The 25,531-nt window shown below is 36.3% G+C and overlaps 1 protein-coding gene across 11 annotated transcripts in view; it reads right to left on the reverse strand.

Annotated features, from left to right (window-relative positions):
* Positions 1-25,531, reverse strand: part of NPAS3 (neuronal PAS domain protein 3) — an 877,558-nt gene that overhangs the window by 596,518 nt on the left and 255,509 nt on the right. For 6 of the 11 annotated variants that reach the window (XM_073211373.1, XM_073211379.1, XM_073211380.1 and 3 more), the window contains one exon: positions 10,635-10,879. In XM_073211373.1, coding sequence (XP_073067474.1) covers positions 10,635-10,879 — 245 coding nt within the window. Of the gene's footprint in view, positions 1-10,473; positions 10,525-10,634; positions 10,880-25,531 lie in introns of all 11 variants that reach the window. The other 5 variants (XM_073211382.1, XM_073211377.1, XM_073211372.1 and 2 more) reach the window with 1 other exon arrangement.

A 25,531-nucleotide genomic window follows, 5' to 3' on the forward strand; every position in this document is an offset into this window, starting at 1 on the left:
AAAAAATTTTTTACATCTGTACTGCTTTAGGGAAGGTATGACTACGAACACAACAATTTGGTCTCTTCCAACTCCTCTGTACAGTAGTAGTCACCCTTTGAGTTCTCAGCCAACATCCAGCGATTGAGCTCTACAGACAATGGCAGAAGGCCACGGCAGTTATGTTCTAATGGTTGTGTTCCTTTCAGTAACACGCTTGGTTTAGTTAAGTTGTGAAAATTAAATACTATACAATTTAGCCATATTTCTTTACTTCGTATACATGGTTTTGGAGAAGTGTTCAATTCTACCTACAAATGACTAGTTCAGCTTTACCAAACTCATTCATGCTAATGTTTATAATATTGGATTCTTTGTATACAAATATATGTTAGAATTATTTCTACTGATTTGCTTCATGATGGCTATAGGCATATCATGTCTCATACCCCAGCTGCATCAGAGAAACAACTAATAAATTACATTGGAAAAATAAATCAAAATGATTATTTAATAGAACTGACCAGTTGATGAGTTAAGTCAAAATGACTGAACAATAGTCTTTTGTGTGCAGAACTTTTGCAGTGTTTCTCTTTATTAATATCCTGGATAGCCCTAGTTTGGATCACTTACTAGATTAAACTGAGAAAGCGGGCAAAAACAATGAGGTAGATCATGCCAATACTTAATATGACTTTACACTTAAATTCTCAAGGGTTGACACAATGCAGAAAACAATATACATCTGTGGAAACCTAGTAAAATCTGTGACGGCCCCCACCTGGCTAGCACACACTGAGTTACGCTGACCGTCACAGTAAGTGCGCTGATGATATCAGCACACATGAGCTGACTGAAGATAATTTTAAAATTCTTTTAAAAAGCACTTTATCAGCCATTCATTGTTATAGTTACACCTTAAAATCTTTAAAAAACAAACACAGAACTCAACCTTTTACAACTGTCTGTATGCTTCTTACCATAACAGGTTCTAAAAAAGTACCTAAATCTTCCAGTCCTTACGCTTTTTACAGGGGCTGGCCAATGACAGCATGCAGGCCCAAACCATCCTGCCATCTGTATCTGCATAGCCCATAAAGTTAGAATTTAAGTTTTAAAACAGTTTTAAAAAACTCATAAGAAGAATATTTCATGACATGTCATAATTAGATTTCAGCATCCACAAATAAAGTTTTATTTAAATACATGCTCATTCAGTTACACATTGTGTATGGCTGTTTTTGTGCTGCAACAGTCGAGCTGAGTAGTTCCAATGGAGACTTTACCACCCACAAAGGCTAAACTATTTCCCATATAGTCCTTTACAGAAAAAGTTTGCCAACCCCTGTTCAATAACTCTAGGACTAGTTTTTGTCTTGGTTTTCTAACTTGCCTTTTGGTGCAATCTTTGACCAGGGTCAGAAGAACAGACAAGGTAGCACTGGTCATAACTTTTAGTGAAGAAAGGAGGGAGAAGAGCCAGGGTGCACCATTTGTGCTCATGTAACTCCTTATTGTTGAAAATAGATCATTTCAAAGGTTTTTAAGGAAAACTATATATAAACAATTTAATCAACTTTCTTCTCTATCCTGATGGATTCAGGCATGCCTCATTTTATTGTGCTTTGCTTTATTGCATTTCTCAGATACTGCAGTTTTTAAAAATTGAAGGTTTGTGGCAACCCTACATCAAGCAGCTCTATTGGCACCATTTTCCCAACAGCATTTGCTCATTTGGTGTCTCTGTGTCACATTCTGGTAATTCTCACAGTATTTAAACTTTTTCATTATCACCCTATGTATTATGGTATCTGTGATCAGTGATTAGACTGGCTGAAAGCTCCGAGGATAGCAGGCACTTTATAGCAATGTCATGCTTTTAATGAAGGCATATACCTTGTTTCTTTAGATATACTGCTACTGCACACTTAACACACTGCCGTATAGTATAAACATAACTTTTATATGCACTGTGAAACCAAAAATTCACTTGACTCGCCTTCTCGCAGTATTTTCTGTATCAGGGTGCTCTAGAACCAAACCTGTAATATCTGCCTGTATTGTAATTGCCAGTTAAACACAATTCTTAGACAATACAACCAACAATAAAACTCTAGAGAAGGGCGAGCTGGTGAACAGCTGAAAAAGCAGGAAACTGAGACAAAACAGGTTTCCGTTTGGGCAGAGGCTTTTCTTATGTTTCTCATTAGAGTAAATTATAGTGTTTTTAAATAGCCTTTTTTATTTTGGAATAATTTTAGATTTATAAAATATTTGCAAAGTTAGTACAGAGAGTTTCTATATACCCTTTACCTACCTTCTCTTAATTTCAGCATTTCATGCTTTTTTTAAATGATTCTTTTTATTGAATTACAGCTCTTCTGCTTTTGAATAGTCTGTTTTCTGAATTTGGACACAATGGTAACATTTCATCTAAAATGGGCTGTTCTCTACACATAAGCTATATATGTCCCCATATGTTCATCTATAACATAAATGGGGAAAGGAGATACCAATGGTGACATATACTGAATGTAGAAAGAAAATGCTCATTATCATAAAGGAAAATGTGCTGAACTGGGATTTCAGAGGCCTAAACTGCAGTCTCATGGCCTTTGTTTGTATCACTAAAGTTCTCTCAACATCAGTTTTCTCAACACAAAAGCAAAGGGATTTAACAGATGATCTGTGTGATCTTTAAATCCAAAATTCTGTTGGCCTTCTTTTCCTGCCCAGGTTCTGACATTTGCTGACATATTATGGACTCAGAAGGGATGTGAAGAGCTGCAGTCAATCAATATTCAAAGCCACATTAATTTTATAGGTGGAGGTCACCACATGTTTATTAAGGCACAGCTAAGACTTATGCACAGTATCTAGAAAGCAGTTTCTGAAAATTAAAGCCACAGTACAATTTCAATCATACAAAGCAGTCAGAGGTGACTCCTTTCCTATGCCCATGAAATATTGTTATCGGCAGAGCACTGAAACTATATATTGTGCTCTGCAAGAGGTGACTGGGCTAACAAAATCACGTTAAAGAATTCTAGCCCTAAAGGACAGAGCACACACACTTGAAGGTCCTAAATAAGTGAGTACAGAGTAGTATTAAGGCAATGCCAAAGGGTGGCATGACTAAGATGTTACATTACTGAGAACTGGTAGGCTTCTTAAAATAAGTTGGATGTGAAATAGAATGAGAACACATCACCCAAAATTGTGTCAAGAGTAAAAGCAAATAAAAAATATATGATGCTCTAGATTCATATTTTGTCTAAATCATGTATTTGGCAATTGACCTATATAATTTAAAACTCCATTGTGTGTTGTCTTACATTACTTATTTATAATGATTATATGCCTGCAAATCTTGAAAATAAACTGATAAAAGTTTTTAAAAGAACTATGTTGTATATTTTGAAGCCACAGCACAGGGGAGACATGATATCTACATGTAAAGGGGAATTAAGTAAATGAGAAGGAAAATAGAAATATTAGTAGAACATGAATAATAAGAGCATGAAGCTTTTGAAATCATTACTTAACAGCTTCAAGGAACCCAAAGGTCCTAGAAGAGGGTAATTTGAGGCAGTAATTGTTAAATCCTTTCTAGAAAGGTGTGGTTTGGAATTAGGGAGTAAGTACTCATCCAGACCAGAATCTCTGACAAAGAGAAAACTGAGGTCTAGAGAAGCTTTAGAACCCAGGGCACATAATATACTTAATTTTATCAAAAGCTCTCACCTTTCTTCCTTCAACGTTTATTTCTCAACAAATGGTAAATATTCCCATGGCCAGGATCCTGCTGAGTTCATACTTTCTCTACATGCCACCACGATATTCAACAGAGGACTTTGAAAATTTACTATGAAATGTTACTCAAATATTTGTCAAATGGACTTCAATTAATATACCCAAGACACTTAAGGGTTTCTTGAGACTATTGCTTTTAACTTTCATCTCCTCTGCCTGTACTTTACATGAGAGGACTGTGCTGGTAGAGGGAGTGGGGCTGGGTGTGGCTCTTGTCCCTCCCAGCCCCTACTCCATGCTCTGTTGATTTTCTCCTTGGTTTCACACTATCTCCATCATTCTCCCTCCATTTTCCTTCTGCCCTTCCTTTTTACGTTTTTTTCTTCCTTCCTAGCCTATGACTTAGACCCACCCATAGCTCTCATCAGCATTATTTAGCTCAGCTAATAGCAATCCCAAGATACAATCCAACTGTATGCAATTTAGCTTAAAAATATGATTAAATTCTTATTTCCCTGAGTACTGCACGTGGAGATATAAACATGCATAAGATGACCTAGACAGTTCCCTCAAATATCTCACAGTCTAAATACAGAGAGAGCTGAACAAAGAATTGATACTAAAGCAACAGAAGACTGCAACAGTAACCTATAGAAAGAAATGACTAGTGTTCTGGGGAAAGAGAAAAGATTTACCTAAGAAAGCGTTCAGCAAAACCAAAAGAAGGAAAAGGACATTCCAGTCAGATGATGAGATGCACAAAGGCATAAATACATGGTATTCAGTACTGATAGAGAACAAGGAGATGACAGTGGAGAGAAGGACTGACTGATGAATCTTAATGTTGGCATGCAAAAGAGTACATGTGCACTCATTTGTCTACATTCCCAGAGGTCTGCACAAAACAGTTCCTTAAAAGGTGTGGTTATGCTTCCCCTTCTCCCCTTACACCTTTGGCATCGTTACGGCAAACGCTTCTCCCAAATACCTGCTGTTCCTTGACAGGGTGAAGATCTGAGCAGAACCGTCAGCAAGGAGTCAAGCCCAGCCAGAGCTGTGGTAAGACACAGAACCACCCAGCTAAGCCCAGTCTGGACCTGCCAACCCCCAGACTAACTGTAGCCCCATGAGGAGTACAAGCTTTGTGGCATATTCCTGAGATGTGACTGCTTGTTGCCCTGGTACTGGCTGACTAGTACACTCACATATTCACCATTATCACAAATATGTGCTTTTCCTAAAGCCATTGCTTGGAGTTGAGGGTCATTCTAGACGCTCAGCAGTGTCAGATGCACTAAACAACAGTGACCAGTCAGACTCCTTGACAGAGGCTGTGGCAGGAGACCAGCAATGCTCTCTGATATTCTCCCTTTTAGATATCAAAATTTTTCTTGATAAAATGCAAAACTTCACAGAGACTTACTCTGCCATCACTGAGTCCACATTTGTCAGAAAGCCCTTTGTGTCCAGTTACAGAAATGATGACCCTACAGAAGTGTGATGATATAAGCATTACTTATCCTATCATGATGTAAAAGAAAAGAAAGTAAAAGGTTAGTTCCTAAATGAACTTCAGAAATCATAACTTCACCAGAAAGATATGAAAGGAAAATAGCATATAATTAAAAATAATTACTGGAAGCATACCTAAGAAAAGATACTTTTATTACCTATTTCCATATTCTACTAAAACCTTACATTTGCTACCAAAATAAACAGGAATGGACACTGGCAGCTCAGCTTCTGGGTGGTTCCATTTCCATTTGGTGCCACCACTGACTTCGGATTGAGGTGAATGAAAGTACAGACTAGAGCAGGGAGTCAGGTCCTCAGTCTACTGAAGATGATGGAGGTAAGAACAGACAAGCAAGAACCCAGTTTGGGTTCTTGTTCTCCTGTTCTCCTAGCCCTATAGGAAGATACTGTTCCAAATCTCAGAGTTCAATCTGGGTTACACAATTTGCATATGTAAAAAGAAAAAAAGAATGCCACATGTTGGTGTACAAGCCATGTACTGACTCTTAAGAACTTTCAATGCACTTTGTTTTTAAATAATGAGGAATACACACTTTCTGCCAAACATGAATGTCACTTGGTAGAAGTAAATGTGTGTCAGCACAGGGTAAAATGCTAAAACAGGAATGGGAGACCTTTGAGAAGACCTATCACTTAGACAATCTTGGATTCTCTACCTTCTATGGAAACAGAACCATTTTATAAAGTGTTAGGCAGAAAGACAGATATGAATGGGATGAAAAGAGGGTGCGGCCCATCAAGAACTCAGAGAGTTAATAGATAAAGCCAGAAAGGAATCAGAGTTAACACCCTTCGCAATATGGGTTCATTCCACATGCTCTGAATCTGGGCTGACCTTGAGATTTCCTCTAGCTAATGCAGGTGAGACAGACATCGTGAGACCGCATGACAAGCCTACACCTAACAACACCCACCTTCGCCCTTTGCCCCATTCTTGAAAGCCTAAAAAGGCAGAATCCTAAGCCCTTATGTACGCCCCTCTCTGAGGTTGCCTGGGCTCCCCTTTCCTGGAGTGCGTAAAGACTTCTTATTGCTCAACTTGTTACACTTTGTCTCTGCTCTTCCACTGATGTCTTTGTCACTTTGCAATTTCATTCCCTTTTCCAGACTTTAAACCCACGTCTTCACTCTTTCTGACCTATTTCAGTTAAGTAGGGAGGAGCTACTGAGAGCTCTTATTTGATCTGTGAGTGCCTGTCAGTGAGCTTCCCCTTCCTCTCTGCTTTATTCAAGTAAACCTGCCTTTGTCCACCTTGTCTCTGGCCCTTCCTCCCTTGGAGTGGATTCAAATAAAACTTTTGCTCCACTTCACTACTGTGTCTCTGCCCTTCAGTTCTTTGTTGCGGTGGTGACAAGAACCAAGGAGGGCTAACTCAACCCCCCAACACAAAGTGCTATCTAAGTTCTGGGGACAAAAATTACAATAGTAATTCAATGTTACTCTGAAGGATGCCCTATACTCAGTTACCATACATGACTATTTTAACTGAATCCATTAAACGTCACTGCTGAAATAACAGTCTGTTCTTTGGCTAAGAACAGATCATGTGTTGCTTAAATAAAGGTACCTGCAACTAACGAACATCTGCTTAGCTCGCAAGAGATGCCTGAAATAGTGAGTGGAAATTCTATCAGAATAGTAAAGTTCTTCCCTAATGCATTCGGTCAATTTTAATCACCAGTTGTCTTGCATATTTTTCAACTGTTTCCTTCCAAAGGCTAAAAATGTCATATATTTTACATATTTCAGCATTGTTGCCTGTCATACACATAGGCAAATTGTTGTTTAAAAGCTGCAATGTTTAAATTGAAATAGAACTTATGCTTACAGTGGTAAATATTCCTGGATTAATAGAGTTGCAGCAAACATACTCCAAAAATTGACTGAAGCCTGTGATACTAGAAAGACAGAAAATTTATCTAGTTTTAGCAAATGTCAAATCAGCAGCTATTGCTTTTAAGATTAATAAAAGATATAATGGTTTCTAGATAGCCTCTAAATAGAGATTACGATGAATGGAGAAGTGATTTACCAACAGTCACTACAATGAGATTTCCTTAAAGGTTACAATCATCAGTTATTTAGCTGAAACACTGCTGAGAATGCCTGGTCATTTTTTGAATAATGCATAATGTTCATTGTCGATTTGATCTGTATTATAACAATAGAGATATTTCTAAAATAATGGAAAAAACTATCTATTCCCTTCCAATTGCTTAACATATCATTTCCATGAAGTAATTGAGTCAGGACATATTACACACTGTCACCTGAGTGTTCTTTCTGCAAGCATAACTTGTAAAAATCTGTACATAGTGGACATCACAAAACAAATTTATCAACCTTTATAGACCTTTAAGAAAAGATGTGATGAATACAGGGCAGAGAAAAGAACCTTTCTGAAGCAGTAAATTAAAATGATTAAATTTCTATATAGTTGTGTGGGACAAATTTATTTAAGCTCTGAAATTTAATTATTAACATGAACAACTCATCACACTAAAATAATGTTGCCTACATCATGTAAGTACTTTTTATATATATTTCCAAATGCCTTTAGCATTATTCAGGAGCCTGGTGGAGAAGCACATAGTATAATGTCTATCATTTTATTGTTGGATTATGAACTGCACTTCACATGTTGCTGTAGGCTATTTATATAAGCTTGTTTATCTATATGAACTTCTTCAAGGGCACAACAGAAGACCTTAATAAATTAAAATGAATTTCTTTGATGCTGTTCTTTCATGGATGTTTGAATGGGATGAGTAACAGGTTTGCATTAAAGAACTAGAATAAAGCAATAAAATATACATACATTGTACAGCTGAACCAGCTTAGAGACAGTGCCCCATGCATTGCTGATAGCCTCCAAGAGCAAGAATAAACAGCATTGAGTTACTATGCTTACATCTTCCTTTAGAAATTACCAGTTTACTTATATGGGGAGTATACATGGACCAAACTGGATGCTCTGCCATAACGCAGACGGAATTCTCAAAATAATAAAATTTGCCATCTCCTTACAGCTTCCTAAATATCCTTCCCAACCTCCCCAGTTTTCTCGCTGACATCACCATGTCCTGTAAACTGAAACATCCAGGAGAGAACAGACCATATTTTATCTTCTTTCATCCATTTTTATCAGAAATAGTTATAGAGTTGAGTTGATTGTAGGTTGCAAAGTAAAAATGAGTTATTAGTCATAGTCCAAAACTAGAGGATTCTCACCTGGAATGTTTGATGATGGTGAAACAAATCAACTATCATTACTAGAAATTATATGATGTAATAGAAAGAACACTAGAAAGAAAAGCAAAACCATGTAATTATAGTTTTAGAACTGCTAGCACTTAACTGTAAACCCTTTCTATATCATTTCCCTCATCTATAAAATGAGGGCATAGTTCTATATGATCTCTCATTTTGCATCTCTAAAAGGCCATGATTCTAAAACTAAGCAGAGTTACCCCATCACAGAAGAATGGACAGACCATGGAGCCATTAGATGTTTCTACATTGGTAGCTACCACTACTAAGGAATCCAATAAACTGCCAACTCCTCAACCAGAATGGGTAAAGTCCAGTTCCCCAATCAGTGCAGTTAAAATTGAAGGATATTAAGAATACATTTTAGGCATTGTGTGATTTCTAACCTGTTGCAATTATCCTTTCTTCTTGCATGATTTGGAATAAACAAGAAGACTGCTTACTGAACAAACTCTTATGAACAAACTCTTAAGTACTTATGTACTTATAACATATTTACTAGGATTATGTTCATATCTTTAGCTTAGGAAAATTTGCTATTACTTTAGCCTCTGGAACATGGACTAGTGTGTCACCAAGTTGACATCCATATTCTTAAGGGCAGAAGGGCTATGAAAGGGTAGCAGGAATGTGGCTTGGTTTATTTTTACTATGCTACCTTCTACTGACATCCAGCCCTTGAGAGCCAAACCTAGTGTATATTCATTTCAACACTATATGCTGCAGCAAGGCCAAATTGGGTGTTAGCTGCCTGTTTTCTAAGCACAGTTTTATAGAGCTTAGTCGTACCCTGTTGTTTACATATTTTTCATGGCTGATTTCATGCTGCAGTGGCAGAGCTGAGTACCCATTGCCAAAGCCTGAAATATTTACCCTATTTATCTATATTTATTTATGTGCCCCTTTACAGAAAATGTTTGCCAACCCCTGCTCTATAGGAAAACCTGTTACAATTTACATTCTAATTTTCCTTCTCTCATAAGTATAAGAAACATGATCCCTAAGTGACAATGGCAAAGATATGAACAGACTGACACATACACATACACATATGTGATCACACCTCTTAGCACCGAATGGTAAATAGTCACCACTTTTGACCATGCATTTTAATTTGAATCTGTAAGAGGTACAGTTACCCTCTAGTACCTTTTCCTACAACAACTAAGAGTACAAGGGCTTCAGAGGTAGTTGCCAATGTATAATCACATAACTAAAGAACCTAGTTCTCCCCACAGAGGAGACTGCCTGCAATCCCACCAAATGTCCAGTTTTATTTCATGCCCACCAAGAGTCTCAGTACAAGGTAAGGGCACAAATACTAGCAGATCCCTTAAGTCCTATGCCTTGTATCACACACCATCAAAAATAGAAAAATCAATGGCAACACTGTACATTCATCAATAAGCATATGCATGCATATTCATATGCTAAAAAATGCCATAATAGGAGTTTCAGAAACTCACAAGAAATTCTCTCTCTTAAGTATAAAAGTGAAAAAAATCTTAAAATTTTTAAATAATATATTTTATGGGTGACTGCACCAAGGATTTGGAGAACATATGTATGTTCATATTTGCAACTTTTAGGCAATATGTTGTAAAGACTTGAAACATTAATATATGAATTGATTGTTCTATTAGTCAATAAAATCATTACTCAGAATACATACTACAGTTTAACTTTGCTCTCTCTCTTTCCCTCTCTTTGGTTACTAAAGACAGAAAATATTAGTTCCACCTTCAACAAATATTCTCATACTCTCCCCCAACCATCAATAATAATTTGCATGTATTAGCATAACATGAATTAAACCCAAGAAGCACTTTAAGTCATTTTGTCCTCATTTCTCTGAAACATTATATAAAGTGACAGAATATTTAGGCTGACAGACTTTTTAAAAATAAAGTAGAAATAGAAGAGGTTTATTTCACCTTCACATGGTGTCTTTCTCATGCAGATTTCAGATTTCCACATTTGTATCCCTTTAAAGGATTTGATATGCAGGAAGAGAAGAAAGGATGATGGTGAAATTTCATCTTAGAGACACCTACAGAACACCACAATCCAGAATGAACAGTGACTTAAAACTTACCTTTTACTGATGTGTTGGGTGGGGGGCCTTCCATTCGCAAGTTCCATGGAGGATCCCCCTGGTTAGCAAAGTCCCTCATTTTCAGATAGCTAATTGTAAGTCGAATTATGGATGCCTTGTCAAGCTGGCTAGTGATGGCTGCAGGAAGAGGCAACAACTTGGCCAATTCATAGAACTCAAAATTTTCTTTTCCCCGGCGGGAGCGAGCAGCATCTCGGGACTTCTCCTTTCTCAGTGCTTGTAAACTGAAATCAAAGGAGTGCACAAGTGTTGCTGAGAACATGTGATTGTGTCATCAGGAACTGTTTTCTTTTTATTTCCTTTTCTTCCCCCAGCAAAAATCTACCAAAATCTTCTTCAAAATCTGGGGCCTTAGTAAAATGAGTTTCAGACAATGTCCACTAAAACCATAAATTCTACCTCTGGACTTATATGCCATAAACTCAAGTGCATTGAAAAACAATTTGCTTGTTAATTTTTTTCCTCCAATTGTGCATGCACTGAAATATATTCATTGTTTTTAAGACATAACACAACATTTACAGGTGATGCTTCATTATCAGCTACAGGCAATTTAAAAGATTGGGCTTGTACTCACCTACCTATTCTAAAGCTTATGATTTTGTTCATTTCATTGTTATCACCATGGAATCTTAAACCATCAAAAGGATGCATTTTTAAAATTTATTTCAGCTATCATCTTGGGGAACAAAGGGTAAACAAGCATAGTTCACAGAATCAAGAAATAAAATGTTGATGTGCTTCCAGCCCTCAATAAGGATCATGACCTTAGTCAGATGAAGAAAACATCCTATTGTAAATCAGAATTTCAATATAACTTACAAATGTGCTGGCAATTGGTTGATAAGAGAAAACATTAATTCTTTATTAATGGACATATAGTAGTAGATGCAGAGATCTCTAAGATACAAGAAAATAAAATATATTGCCCCAAAAAGAGTCAAACCTTAAGATAATATAAATTTAATGTTGAAAGATAAAGCCCTGCATGGGTTATTAAAATTTATAAACATTATAGACATATTACTTCATAGAAGAGGCAACAGGTGGGACCAGCATTTTCCTTTAACTATTCATGTGCATTTCTGTTTGAAGTTTGCTCACATCGCCGAGGGCAGAATCTGGCACAACTAAAGTTGTGTTCGAGCATCTGACAGAATTCCATCTACTCTGAACTGCTCTGTTTTTTGTCTGACAAGAAATAAATTCAAAATCAGACCCTAATGATAAGTAATTGGACACTATTTATAGTATAAAGGTACTATTAAAATCATTTGTTAAGTATCTATTTTATTAAACTCTGAAGGCATTTTTAAACCTTTGAATCTAGCATTCTGGTTTCTCATTATAAAACAACAAGAAAAAGAGAAACAAGGAAGGACCAGGGAGCAAATCAAAATGAGGTCAGCAGTGTGGCTCCGATCTGTATTAGTATAATATGGGCAATAATGTTTCATGTCACATTATAGCAAAGCTGATATTGTTCATTATAGAAACACTATTCACTGCAGACACTTAAAATATCTTATTGAATATCTGAGTTAATTTAAGAAATGACATAGCACTCTGGTCAAATACTTGCTCAGCAAATACCCTAACCAGTTTTGCTCAATTAATAAAATATTCCACGTTAGCCAACTAATGTATTTCTCAGAACTAGACAAGTTAATGCTATCATTTTCAGAGTCACAGCGGTCTCAGGTGACAAACCTTCATCTCTTGATGTCTCAGGTAATAATCTCAGGCCAAAACATTGCTGATTTAGCGGAAAAATCCTGTTACGCCACTTATTTCCTGATATCTTGGCTGGCCTCCATTCAATTACGTAAATGCTCAAATTTGGCTTGTTGAAAATTTAGTGAAGTAAGACATGCCTTAAAATCTGACAAAGTGTAAGTATAACCAGGACCCAGGCTAACATCTTAGGATAAAAGCACAATTCATATTCCTCCCTTTATGTAATTAAAGCAATCAATCAAACATGATTTATGTCAGTTGTGCCAAAAGTGCTATGCCTTGTGAGAAGCTTTCTCTAGCACTTGTAGAGTGCAGTGGTTCAAGTTCAATGCTTTGCCCCTTTTGTGTTCTTGTAATCAAATACTACTCCAGAAGGTGGGCTGAATTCTTTATTAATTCTTTATTAATGGACATACAGTAGTAGATGCAGAGATCTCTAAGATACAAGAAAATAAAATATATTGCCCCAAAAAAGTCAAACTTAAAGATAATACAAATTTAATGTTGACAGATAAAGCCCTGCATGGGTTATTAAAATTTATAAACATTATAGACATATTACTTCATAGAAGAGGCAACAGGTGGGACCAGCATTTTCTATCATAGTCACTCCAGAAGTGACTATGATAGAGCTCTAGAGCAGGGGTTGCAAACTCAAGGGTTTGCAGGGTTAAGGCAAGGAATGCCAGCAAGTGAGGAAGCCTGATGGTGACTGGGGAACAGAAGCCCAGGCAAAGGGACAGCATATGCAGTTTCAGTTCACTGCTTCTTTGGGAGAAGGCACACTTGATGTTGCCAGATTTCTGGGGTTGCCATTTTTAGAGAGCAAAATCTGAATTTTTACATGGCATTTCCAATTTTATGTTATGATTTAATTTTATGTTAACTAGAGTTTTAAAAACCATGCAAGCCAAATAAAACATAACATTCAGTCAATAAAGGGGCAGAGACTCATTTTACAATTAGGTAAGAAATTGGGAGGCCAATTTTGAAACAGTTTTACATGGATGTTTTATGTAACTTTCCTTTATACATGTCACTGAAATGATCACAAATGGAGTCATCTAACATTACTACATTGTTATCTAATTAACATTACTAAAATTCATACTAAGAATTTCTCTATTCAGCTGGAGCAAATAAAGGATTAGGCAATTATTCTGAAATTAATATTAATGCTAAGGCTTACCAATAATCTACGGAAAAAACCTAATCCTGAGAGGAGGCAAAGCCCAAGATCACAGGGAGCAAATCACTGGGCTCCACAGACAAGACAGGGGAGATGGCGTCCTACAGTCACTCAGGGAAGAGGAGCAGGTGGACACCAACGCCTCTGCATGGTTTGCCTAACCACTGCCCTCTGACACTTGACTTCTCTAAATAGGACTGGGAAGAACTCACTTTACGTGTTCCTGTACCACCTTCTTCTCTTTCTGTTCTCAACATCTGCATTTTTTTTTTAACTCTACCAGACACTGTTATCCTACTGGAGTAATCTTCTTGGCCATAATCTTAACAATGAAGGGTTTCCATGTCCCCCACATCACATAAGTATGCAGACACCGTAAGTTTGGCAGACATTCAGAACGACAACACTGTGTCCATAATAAGTAGTGACTAGTTTGAGAGCAACAGCAATAAAATATAGTCAAAGGTTTACAATGGCTGTGGAGATGCTGACAGAAGAGATGAAGCTGAAGACCTTAAGACAATGACATAGATCGTGGTCTCATCATTCACATGCTTTTCTGAAGCAGAGCCTAGATATAAGCAATTCTCAAATTGAATTAAGGGCTACATCAAAATCTGAAATAAACTCTGTATTTGTACACTCTGTTCTAAACCAAAACAATTGCAGTTGCATTTCTAGAACACTAAAGAATGAATGGATTGGTTGTACATAAGTAAAATGTTATGGTGCTGACTTCTGCCATCTAAAATATGATTAAACCTCAGACTCACAATAAGTTATTCCCTGGACCCAAACTTCGCACTTCCACTTAGACTTTGAATAGTAGAATATACAGACTCTTCCTTAATCCTCAGCAAATCAAAATATCAACTCTTTGATGATAATATTATCATCCTCACCAATAATTACCACCACCAAGAAACATAAACAATAAAATCTACAACTATTTCTAAAAGACAGAGTGTATGTATATATTTTTTTCATTTATATATATAAATCTTGAAGTCATATGCAAAATTGTGTGTATATGTGTGTATTTGGGGGAAGACACTAAATGATTTTCAGATTCTCCGCAAGGGTCCATCACCCCAACTAAAAGGGTAATAATCTAATATCTAGAATTCTCCCTTATATGGTTTATAAAGTTAGATTGCACATCCCACCCCACTTATCATTATTGATGCTACCAGAATTAACTTATCCTAAACACACATCCCTAGTTTAAATATTATTTTTTTGTATATTTCCACTCTACACTTTGAAACAAGTTTTACAAGTCTCCAAAATTATCCCTTTAAGCATAGATAACAAGCAATCCAAAAAAAATGTACTAGTAATGAAGATTTAGAGGACAGTGTTTGTTGAAAGTTAAGTGATTTTTCTTTTTCAATCTTCCCACATGTTTTCAGTTTCCTTGGCAAGTTGTGTGTTCTGTGCAGAGAGCCCTGGTGAAGGAGCTAAAGACCTACGATGGCCATGTGCAGGCACTGTGATTCCAAGGCACAAAGTCAAGGCTCAATTTTACCATCTTACAGCATGAAGATAACAAGGTACATCTGGCAGATCTCCTGGGACCATCTCAATGGCTCATGATAAATTCCATGGTAGTGAACTACAAAGCAATAAACTCCTCAGACAACTCTAGATTTTAACAATTAAGATAGTTTGTAAATTCTAAATGTGACAGATTCCACTTCAGAGTTTTACAACAGAGAAGAATTTTTAGAAGTTGGAAAGACTTAGGAATGCAGAGAATATAGTCAACTCATCCTTAAACTTTCCTGGAAGCACAGAAGTTAGACTGTGGGTAATCACATCATCACACAGTTACTAGTGGGGCAAACGTGAGCAGGTCTCTCCACCTCTTTAGGCCTCAATCTCCTCAGCTGGAGAATAGTCACTATAATAGTACCTACTTCATAATATTCTTAAGAGGAGTAATCAAGCTGTTATGTGAAAAGTGCTAAATGCCTGACACACTGTAAATGTTATATAAGTATTAACTATTATTATAACAATTGTAAAACCTGAGAAAAAAACAACTGTTCCAATCTTAGTACCACATCTGATTACCACTCTATTTCTCTGTAATTCTTTATAATTTTCTTTGACCTCTATTCTTTTCTATTGCCTTTTTTTACCCTAATTACAGTTTCTATAATTCTAAATCCTGTTTGCTTTCATCAACATCCTCTCAAACTCCCTTCTCTACTGATGCTATGACCTTCACTTAAGTAAATTTATTTTCCCATATGGTGACAGTGAGAATCAAGTCAAGAGAAATAAAGTCAAAGGCCTAACTTCTGCTTGGCTACAACTCTGAAAATACCTGTTTATTAAACTCCTTCCATGCTTTTTCAGTCATGATCATCACTTTCCTTAAGTTCTGTCTGATGGCCCTCTCTGAATGTCTGCCACACTAGCAGAAGCTAGAGGTTAAGTACATAGATTGTGGAGCCAGACTGCCTACATTTAAACCCTGGTTCTCTAACTTTTTAATTATGTAAATGTGAAATTATTTATTTTGCTTCAGTTTCTCTCATCTGTGAAATGGGATGATAATGCTATCTGCTTTATAATGTTCTTGTTGGAATTAAATTAATTTTTGTAAAGTATTTACAGTGATGTCTGGCATACAGTAATACTATATAAAATGTGTTAAATGAAAACCCAAGCTCACTTCACATTGACTGTTCCATGCTTTGAGGTCCACAATGCTCACTTACAATGTACACTCCATTCTCACCAGTATGATTTCTATTCACTGATTCTGACTCATCACCTTGTGCATTTAAAGTGAAATAAAATTTCTTTATTCCAGAAATACTGATTTTTCATTATAACCCTCCTCATACCTACAGACTGTTACAGCACAGGTGTACTTAATGAGTTCCCAAATTAAAAAAATACATTTCATTAATGTAAGATTAAAAGTTATAAATGATTTTCTGTACTAGGAATAATAAATTGCCATTTTTAGTTCACTAAAGTAGAAAAAATGGCATTCAATTGCAACACAAGCAATTTTGTTTTTACATCAAAATGAACATCCAAAACAGTTAAGGGAATAAATTATTCAGGAAGACTCTGAAAACTTCTATGGAAGACTTCAAAACTACAATGATAATTATTAGTCAGAAGGAGGACATGTGTACTCCTAGCAGGGAGAACTCTCAAATTCATTTCCAAAACATCTCCAACCAAAGTTTTCCTTGACGTCAGGCAAAGTCCCAAATCCAGGACCATGGAGAGCTCACCCAGCCTGTCAGGTGAGTGGGCAGGCGCGGAAGTACAGCAGCGTTTGCTACTCCAGCCTCCACACTGGGGGCAGGGTAGAATCAGGAAATTCTACTTGAGCCAGAAAGAAGTAGCAGATAACAATGGAGGACAGGGGAGTGGGAAGGTAAAAAGTTAAAGCACAGGCAATGCCACTATCACAAAGCTGGTATTATGAAATTGACTCAGGATTTACAATCTCTTTGAAGCTGCCACGTAGCTGGATAAGGATGTCAACTGTTTATTGGGTCGCTTGTCCATGGTGGAAAAAAAGAGGTAACACTGGACTTGATGACTCATTCAATTAAAGAGGTGAGTTATCCTTTGTGCCTGATTAATTTTAGCTTTGCAAAACTGATTAGTTTGGTTTCCTACTTCACAGAAATGGTTATGATGATTATGGGAAATATATAGCTGGAGACCTACAGAGGATAACAAAAAGCGAAAATAATAATCGTCACAGGAAGAACTAGAAGTCAAGTTAATCAAGTGTTTCTTGCTCCCAATGACTTCTTCATAGCGAGATTTTTATCAGGTTTTTTTTAATAATTTATATCTCTGGAGCAGTTTCTGATATGGACATTATCAATAGGTCCACACTATCTCTACATGAAAATCTTCTAAACCTCAGAGTAACACCTTCATGTAAACTTTTAGAATACAATAACTAGTCTTTTTAAAAGAGCATGGCAGGTTTTGTTCATCTAACTGCAGGGGAAAAGAAAGGCAGTCTCAGAACCATTTTAAATTTTACTTTTCTAATGTACTTCTCAGGAGCCAGAAAGTCGGGTTTTATGGATTTTCCTACTTGTTTTGCTTAGGAGAACTCAGCACTACAGACTTCTACTATTTATCAATTAATCTGGCATGCAGCCTCAAAGGAAGGAGGTCGACCTGTATTAAAAATGCAGCCATCAAAAATTCATCAAAGGCTTCAGCATTTTAACTCATGAACCTTTGAAAACCTACATACTTGTCAGATCTCTGGTCATAGTTAACAGTGAAATCTATAGTTACTCCAGTACCTACACCTACCCTGACATGCGCTGAATGCAGAAGCTTCCCAGGAAAAAAGTAAAGATTCTATAAGCACTGCTTGCCCTTCCCTCATTACTTTCAATAAAACAGACCACCACATGTAGACATCACATAGAATTCAAAGTCAATCAAATCAGCCTATTGCAAAGAAAAAAACCTGTCAAGAGTATTTTTTCCTCCATGACTGTAAATATCAGCTTTCTTACAAGGTAATATAATTGAGAAATGCATAAACAACTATTATCTGGTAGGATTATGCACAACACAGCTTACAAATTGAAGTCTTTTAATGTTCTTTAAGTAACGGTAGTAATTTCAGAAACCTTTCTTTAATGCAGGAAGAAAGCAGGATAGTATATGTTAGAAGTTAAAACTGGAACCTTCAAGTTCAAGGTAAAAACTCTGCTGCTTAACTAATGCACTGCTCATAGCTGTCATCATTAATTTATGTTAGCCTCTGTAAACATCAAGAGTATAATAGGCCAATTTCACAACTAAATATAGATGCACATTTTGCCCTTATATAAATGGCAGATTGCTGCTGTAGATCATCTCCGCAGCAACACCTCAGTAAAGATGCACTGCTTGATGGTCTGATGCTCACACAATATATAAAACCAGTTGTAATGGTTGTTTGGAAGCAAAGTGTAACACAGCAGCAAAATTTCATTTGTTCCACAAACTCAGGATATATTAAGCTTGGCTGACAAAGACTGCTTGATGTGCTAATTCAGTTTGACCTTCATTCTTGCTTTATTTTTCTCATTTAACATGTGAAATGACTATTATTTTTCCCCATGTAAGAAAATATCATGAAACTGATTGCTTAAAAAAAGTGCCAAAAATATTTGCAACTGCTAACATTGGCTAGAGTAGCAAAGTCAAGATGCATCCTTTAAGTTTTTAAACCAAGATATATTTTGATTGAATAATTATGACCCATTTTTGACTTGTGGTAAAATAGATCAAAAGAGTAATTAAAGCCATTCAAGTGAATGTCTTCTCTCATCTTCAGAAAGTGCCTTGTGTATGTTTGAACCTAATAATTAAATTAATTGGTTTTAGCCAATGAGCGTTTTTATTCTGAACACTTTAAATAAGAGGATTTAATTCCAGAATGAGTCATTAGAATAGTAATAAAGAAAGCTGAGAGGTCTTCACAACCCTTTTCAACTAATGTTCACCTTGATTCAAATAACCCTTGAATGAACCACAGCAAGACCAAACTATTCATTGTATGCTTTGGTGTCTGCCAAAAACCTCATGAATCACAGTGTTTTGTTCTTCATTTTCCCCACAGAACTTTAAGCTATACAACTGGCCATTCCATAATAATGGAAAAACTGCAGCTTTATCAAGTAATTTCTCTCCACCCAATATATAGCACTTTACCTTGGAGCAACTTGTATATTTCACACCTTAAATTTCTATTTACCAAATCAGCTAATCACTTCACAATTGAACTCAGAACAAAAAAAAATTATCAATTAATGTGGTTGAAACTCCTGCAAATTATCATTTAGGAATGAAGTAATTGCTTTCATCAAGGCAGAAAAGCCCGCCAGAACAGAAATGTCACTTTAGATTAGTGTTCTCACTCCTGAAGCTATGGATGACACAGCTGATATAAGACTAAATGCCAAGACCAATCAATTGCTTTTGTGGCTCTGTTCTGAGCTGCTGTAAAAGGGGCCATTTTCTAGGATCTACTCTTCATTATAGTAAATGCTATCTCCTTGGTAACATAATTCCATTTCTCATAAATTCTGTCTGAGAGCATTGTCCTAACAATGGATGTTTGTGGAAAAGAATGCTGTTGGTTTAATGCACAGAATTAAGTGTGAATGGCTGTCAAACTGCTATAGTTTACTAGTTCTTAAACATAAATTGAAGTCTTATACATTAAAAAGAATTCTTGGGGGAAATGAATGTCTTGAACAAAGGTAAGATATTGTATTTGAAGGTTCTGTGTGGCTGGTTTAGAATTTTTACTATTCTAGTATTTATCTGTCCTGTACATTAAATCAGTCAGCACACACCAGAGGTGGGTGAACACTTCACTTACTTTCTCAGCAGTATAGTTTGCAAATGCGAAACCTCAGAAGCAAATGTGGACTCATTAGGCAACTGCATGCCATTTGTGAATAGCCATGACTGTGTTAAAAGAAAAAGAAAAAAAAGTGTTCTTTGAGCTGAGCCCTTCCTGGAAAGCATCCAGATCTTAATTTGTATTGTTCATCCTCCTGAAGTTACAAGAATCTGGGTTGCAGGCTCCAATTAAAAGGAAATTGAAGAAACTAAGATAGTGAGAAAGCAGCAATCCCCTGCACTGCTCTCTTCAGGTCTGAAGTTTAGAAAGAGATTCAGGATCACGGGTCCTTGCCCGATGTGGGATAACGGCATTCTCATCCTGGTGAGCACACATGTGTAACTTCCATTAACAGTCACAGGAGTCGTGAGCACACATAGAGAGAAAAGTCTACTGCTAAATATTTGAAAGGGTCAAAGCATCTCTACTGAAAGGCAAAATGAGAAGGAACCCAGGACGGCAGGACATTTCACTGACCGTCCAAAGGACAACTCCTGAAATTCTGCCACTCCAAGGAACTGTAGTAATATCAATAGCAGGATGGTATACATACTGTTTCTGCTTTTTAAGATTATTCAGTATCACCAAGAGCAGCATAGACCTTAATGTAATAAAAATCAAAGCTAACATCTTTAAATGCTTATTTTATTTCAGCCAGGTCTAAATGTTTTAAACATTACCTCACTTAATTCATGGTTGCTAATATCAGCAATGAGGGCGGGGGGAGAGTAATAGCAGCTATGGGAGGAAGATAAGCTCTGCTGGATACAGTTGACAGTAAAAATGGTGTTGCTTTAAGCCCCCGTTTTGGGGGGCCACTGTATGAGGTTTATACTTTCCTTCCAATTTCCACACCATTCCCAACACTAGGAGTTTTCTTGTCTCAGAAAGGGCTTTCCCCAGATTCTGAATTTTTGGTGCTAAAAGCAGGACAGTCCTGGGCAAACCAGGAGAGCTGGTCACTGGGAAGTATTATTGCCCCTCAACCCCCGTCTCACAAATCAGATGATCAAAGCCCAGAGAGGGAAGTAACTTGCTCAAAGTCGATGATAGTAGTTGCTGGGATTTCAACCTCGGCAAGATGACTCATGTACATCCTTTTTGCACTGTATTACTTTGCCCCCACAGGAATAAAGTCCTCATGATCCCCCTTTTCCCTATTATATTTATATGACACTTAGGTCACATTTAATTTATACTCACCTATATAAATTCTAGAATAGTTATGGAAACATTAATTCCCTAATGAAATATCCAATAAAACCCCTGTTTTTCAGGCTTATAAACACATTCCAATTTGGAATAGATAGATTTGCTATTAATTGTTGTACATCCCAAACTAAATTGTTTTGGAATTCAAATTCAAATGACTTTTACTCAAGGGAATATTCATTTTTTCTTTTAATTTTCTTTAAGTATAATTTCAAACACTTCTGAGCACAACTAAGTGGAAGAAAGTTCTTGAAAACTTTCAAGCTTGATAGGAGAAACTTGGAAAGGAAAGCCTGCTTTGACAAGTTTGAAGATCTTTAAGTATGAAAAATTAAAGTTATGGTCATGAGAGCATTGCGAACGGCATATGCTTTTACCTGACATCAGCAAACACAGCCTTATACTACAAGTGCCTGCATTCCTTTGTGAGAGAGAGAGATAAGTAAAATGGTCAACCTTTCTTTAAACAATACAACTAAGAATACAGGTCCAGCAGTCTTAAGGGACTATATATGCCATCCACCATTCATCCAACTGTTTTTTTAGAAAATGTGTGTATTTTTATTTAACCTTTCATCAAGATCCCCAAAGCAAAATATGTAACAGTTGGGGGTGTAAATTGTCACAATTCCTAGAGAGCATTTTAGTAAATATATATGCAAAGGATTAGAAATTTATCTTTTTTGGGTGCCCAAGCTAAAGATATGAACAAATGTATTGCTAAAAGAATATTCACTGACTCTTCGATAAATAAACTTTGGACACAAATTATAGAATATTCTCAAGATATTGAATAAAGATGTTCAAATAATCTTCAATGGATTGGAAAAATTTATGATAATGTGTTAAATGATAAAAGACAGTTTATAAAGCAGCATGTATAATAGGACCAAACGACTATAGTGATAAACCTATATCTATATGAATAAGTAGAGAAAATATATCCAAAAATGGATTAATTTCCACACACCAAAATATTAAGATTGGTTATTTCTACATGGTAGAAATTCTATGTGTGTTGGAGGGAAAAGGGGGGATAACTCTAATATCTGAAATTTATTCAATAACCATGTATTTTTTAATATATACATTGCTTTGGAAAAGATTATAAATATAATTTCATGGAGTCCAAGTTGAACCTCAGAAGCACCTTGATGCTCAAAGGTATTTTTTATTTAACAAAAGGTTTATCTGGTAGTGCTATCAAATGTCAACTTGTCACTACTCCTAACAATAGTAGGTAGGATCTGGAAAATATCTGGAGAAAATGCTTGGTTTGGTCATGCCTCTAAAAGAGAGCTGGAATTGGAAAATCTGAGTGAGGGCTTCATCCCTTCTCAAGTTATCCTACGCTGTTCTCCAACCGAATAATTGAGTCCTTTATCCACACAGCCCAGGCTCCTGTATCCTTTGTGGTCCCTCTAAATCCAAAAGCACTACTTTTTTTGCATAGGGTGCAATATGATAGCTGTTTGGTTGCAGGTGAAGCATGCTACCATTTCTTCATGTGTTATTAACTCTTAGACAACCTGATGGTAGCTGTAGATTCTTAGCTGGGAGAAAACATAGACAAATACCCAAAATATTGCATAGAATGGGCTTCCTGAAGCACATTCGTCTGAGAAGTACTCAAATCTAGAAGCACTTAAGTCTAGGTTAAGAAGCTACCACAATCGATGACATCTTGAGATGTCTCTAAACACTAACCAAACTATCATAATCAGGATCATGTTATTGTTTTTCTCAGTGGCTGCTGTGCTTCCAGCTTCTCAGAGGTTTGGTCCTTGATGGTAAGGTGGCTCCATGGCATTAGACAATATAAATGCAGTAGCCAAGATGTTTTTATGCACCAGGGATTACCATATAAGATTTGATTTGAGGAGTCATGATACCTCAACAGAGAAGTGAGTCAACACAGGAAACATGTTTATTTATAGGCTTCCATGATTCAGGCAAGAACCAAGTCCTCCATGGACCCTACATTCTTTTGAAACACCTTTTAGATACTTAGGCCTCTCATAAAAAATCTGTAAGGTGGCTCCATGGCATTAGACAATATAAATGCAGTAGCCAAGATGTTTTTATGCACCAGGGATTACCATATAAGATTTGATTTGAGGAGTCATGATACCTCAACAGAGAAGTGAGTCAACACAGGAAACATGTTTATTTATAGGCTTCCATGATTCAGGCAAGAACCAAGTCCTCCATGGACCCTACATTCTTTTGAAACACCTTTTAGATACTTAGGCCTCTCATAAAAAATCTGCCTGTGAGAAACTACAAGTAAATTACTCTGAACCAAATCTAGTCATGTAACAGTTTGATAAAGATAGGTAACATTTAAATGTGTAAAATAAATGTTTAAAAATACATAAAATAAAATAAGGATAAAGTAATTAGACCTCTTATTTAGTTCATGAATTTGAAAGCTGCTAATTTTAACACAAAGGGTTTATCAGGATATGAGTATATATATATATAAAACTAAAAAGACCCAATTATCATATTAATTGGAAGTCAGCCCTGAATTTCCTAATTTTGAATAAATGAGTACCATAACTTTAGTAGTAATAAATCCAAACTATTGATAGAAAGTTCTCCAGTGTAGGAAAGCACATGATGATTTTAAGCTATGCAAAAAGGACTGCTTAACTGAAATGGGTCAGTGGGAGCCAGTGATTTTCTCAATTGGCCCCTATCACAAAGCCTCCATAAATAATCTTAGTATCTGAACCTATAAGCCACCAAATAATCAGTTGAAAAATACAGGATATACGTTGAGTTCTTTCTTGACCAGTCAGTCCAATATGGTCTTTGACCAAAATGGATTTCCTATTGCCTTTTACTTACTCACAGGTATTTTACAGGAGCCTTTTCTTAAATTCACCTTCTATCTTCTCTCTGCATTTCATTTTGCTTTGTGTGGGCTGAACAAGAGATCATAAAGGGTGTTTCTTATGGTCTCCTTTTGAGTTATCAGCTAATAAGAGATCATTTAGTCTTCTAACAGCATAGTTACAAAGATAGCATGGAGATCAATGAGTCACAGGAGCATTGGGGTAACTCTGTCATGTTCCCATGGTCATGGAACTGAGTCATTTTTCAAATACATGCATGTGTGCACGCTTGTAGACATACACTCACATGAACATAAACACCACTGTTGTTAGGAGACTGAATTGTATATGTGTGGTCATCTCTAGCTATAACTTCTCCAATTATTCTTCACTTCCAAAATTCTTAGAAGTGGTATCTGAGCATTACTAGCATTACGTAAAGTTGGTGTTTTACTAAATATGCAAGATTTTCCCTCAAATCTCTGTGTTCTTCCCCTTCATTTCTGTCCCCTCGCTTTCTTCTACACAATTTCCCTCTCAGAAAATCATTTGATTTAGTTATATCTCTTCTCATAAAATTTATATATGCAGTAAGAGTAGATTTTTTTCTTTTAGTTTTATGAATTATCCAGCCTGGGATAAATGAATTTAAGGTAGGGATCACTGACTTAAATATGCACAGGATCTAACAAAATTATGTAAGTGAATAAAGAGGACTAGGTGGAAGAAAGCAATGCAAGCCTGATAATAAATGGCAACTGGACCTCACTGTTGAGCATATAACAGGGAGTGGTAGGGTCCAGGGCAAACTGGAGACCATGTGCCCAGCCAACAGGGAGCACTGATTATTCAGGAAAAAAATGTGTGTTATTAGATAGGAATGTGAACCCCAAGCTGCCAGGTCTTCCTCTTAAGAGAAGCCAGAAATTGAGGTTTTAAAAGTTTAAATCTTCCATTTTTTAAAAATACTGGAATCTCATTTTAAAATGGAACTCCCTGCAGAGTCTATAGGTCTTATTTGGCTGGTAGTAGTCAGTAATCTGTGGTTTAATGCCATTAACAGCCTTTCCTGAGAGTAAGATTTAATTATAGGGTACAAAAGGTGTGGAAAAAGAAGATCTGGTGACATCAGAGAAATGCAGAAGAGGCATAAAATGGAGGGAAATAAAGAAAGTTAGATCTGAAAAAAAGAAATCATAGTTATTAAAAGCGATTTTCTCTGAGTGGTAGAATTTCTGCTTTTATTTTATTCCACTTTACAGATTTTCCATAAATAATCAGGGAAAATTAGATAAAGTTTTACTATTCCATAGGATTTAACCTATTATTAAAAGTAGCTAAAAAAATTTAAAAATATCACATGCATATTTATGCATAGATCTATTTACCAGATTTAAGCACATAGTTTGAACCATTTAATCACAACTGGAGGTTTAATCAGTTCACCCGGGTAGCACCATGTATAAAAAACTTTTTTTTTAAGAGGGCATCT

The sequence above is a fragment of the Manis javanica genome, chromosome 8, assembly GCF_040802235.1.
Source record: "Manis javanica isolate MJ-LG chromosome 8, MJ_LKY, whole genome shotgun sequence".
Taxonomy (NCBI): Eukaryota; Metazoa; Chordata; class Mammalia; order Pholidota; family Manidae; genus Manis; species Manis javanica.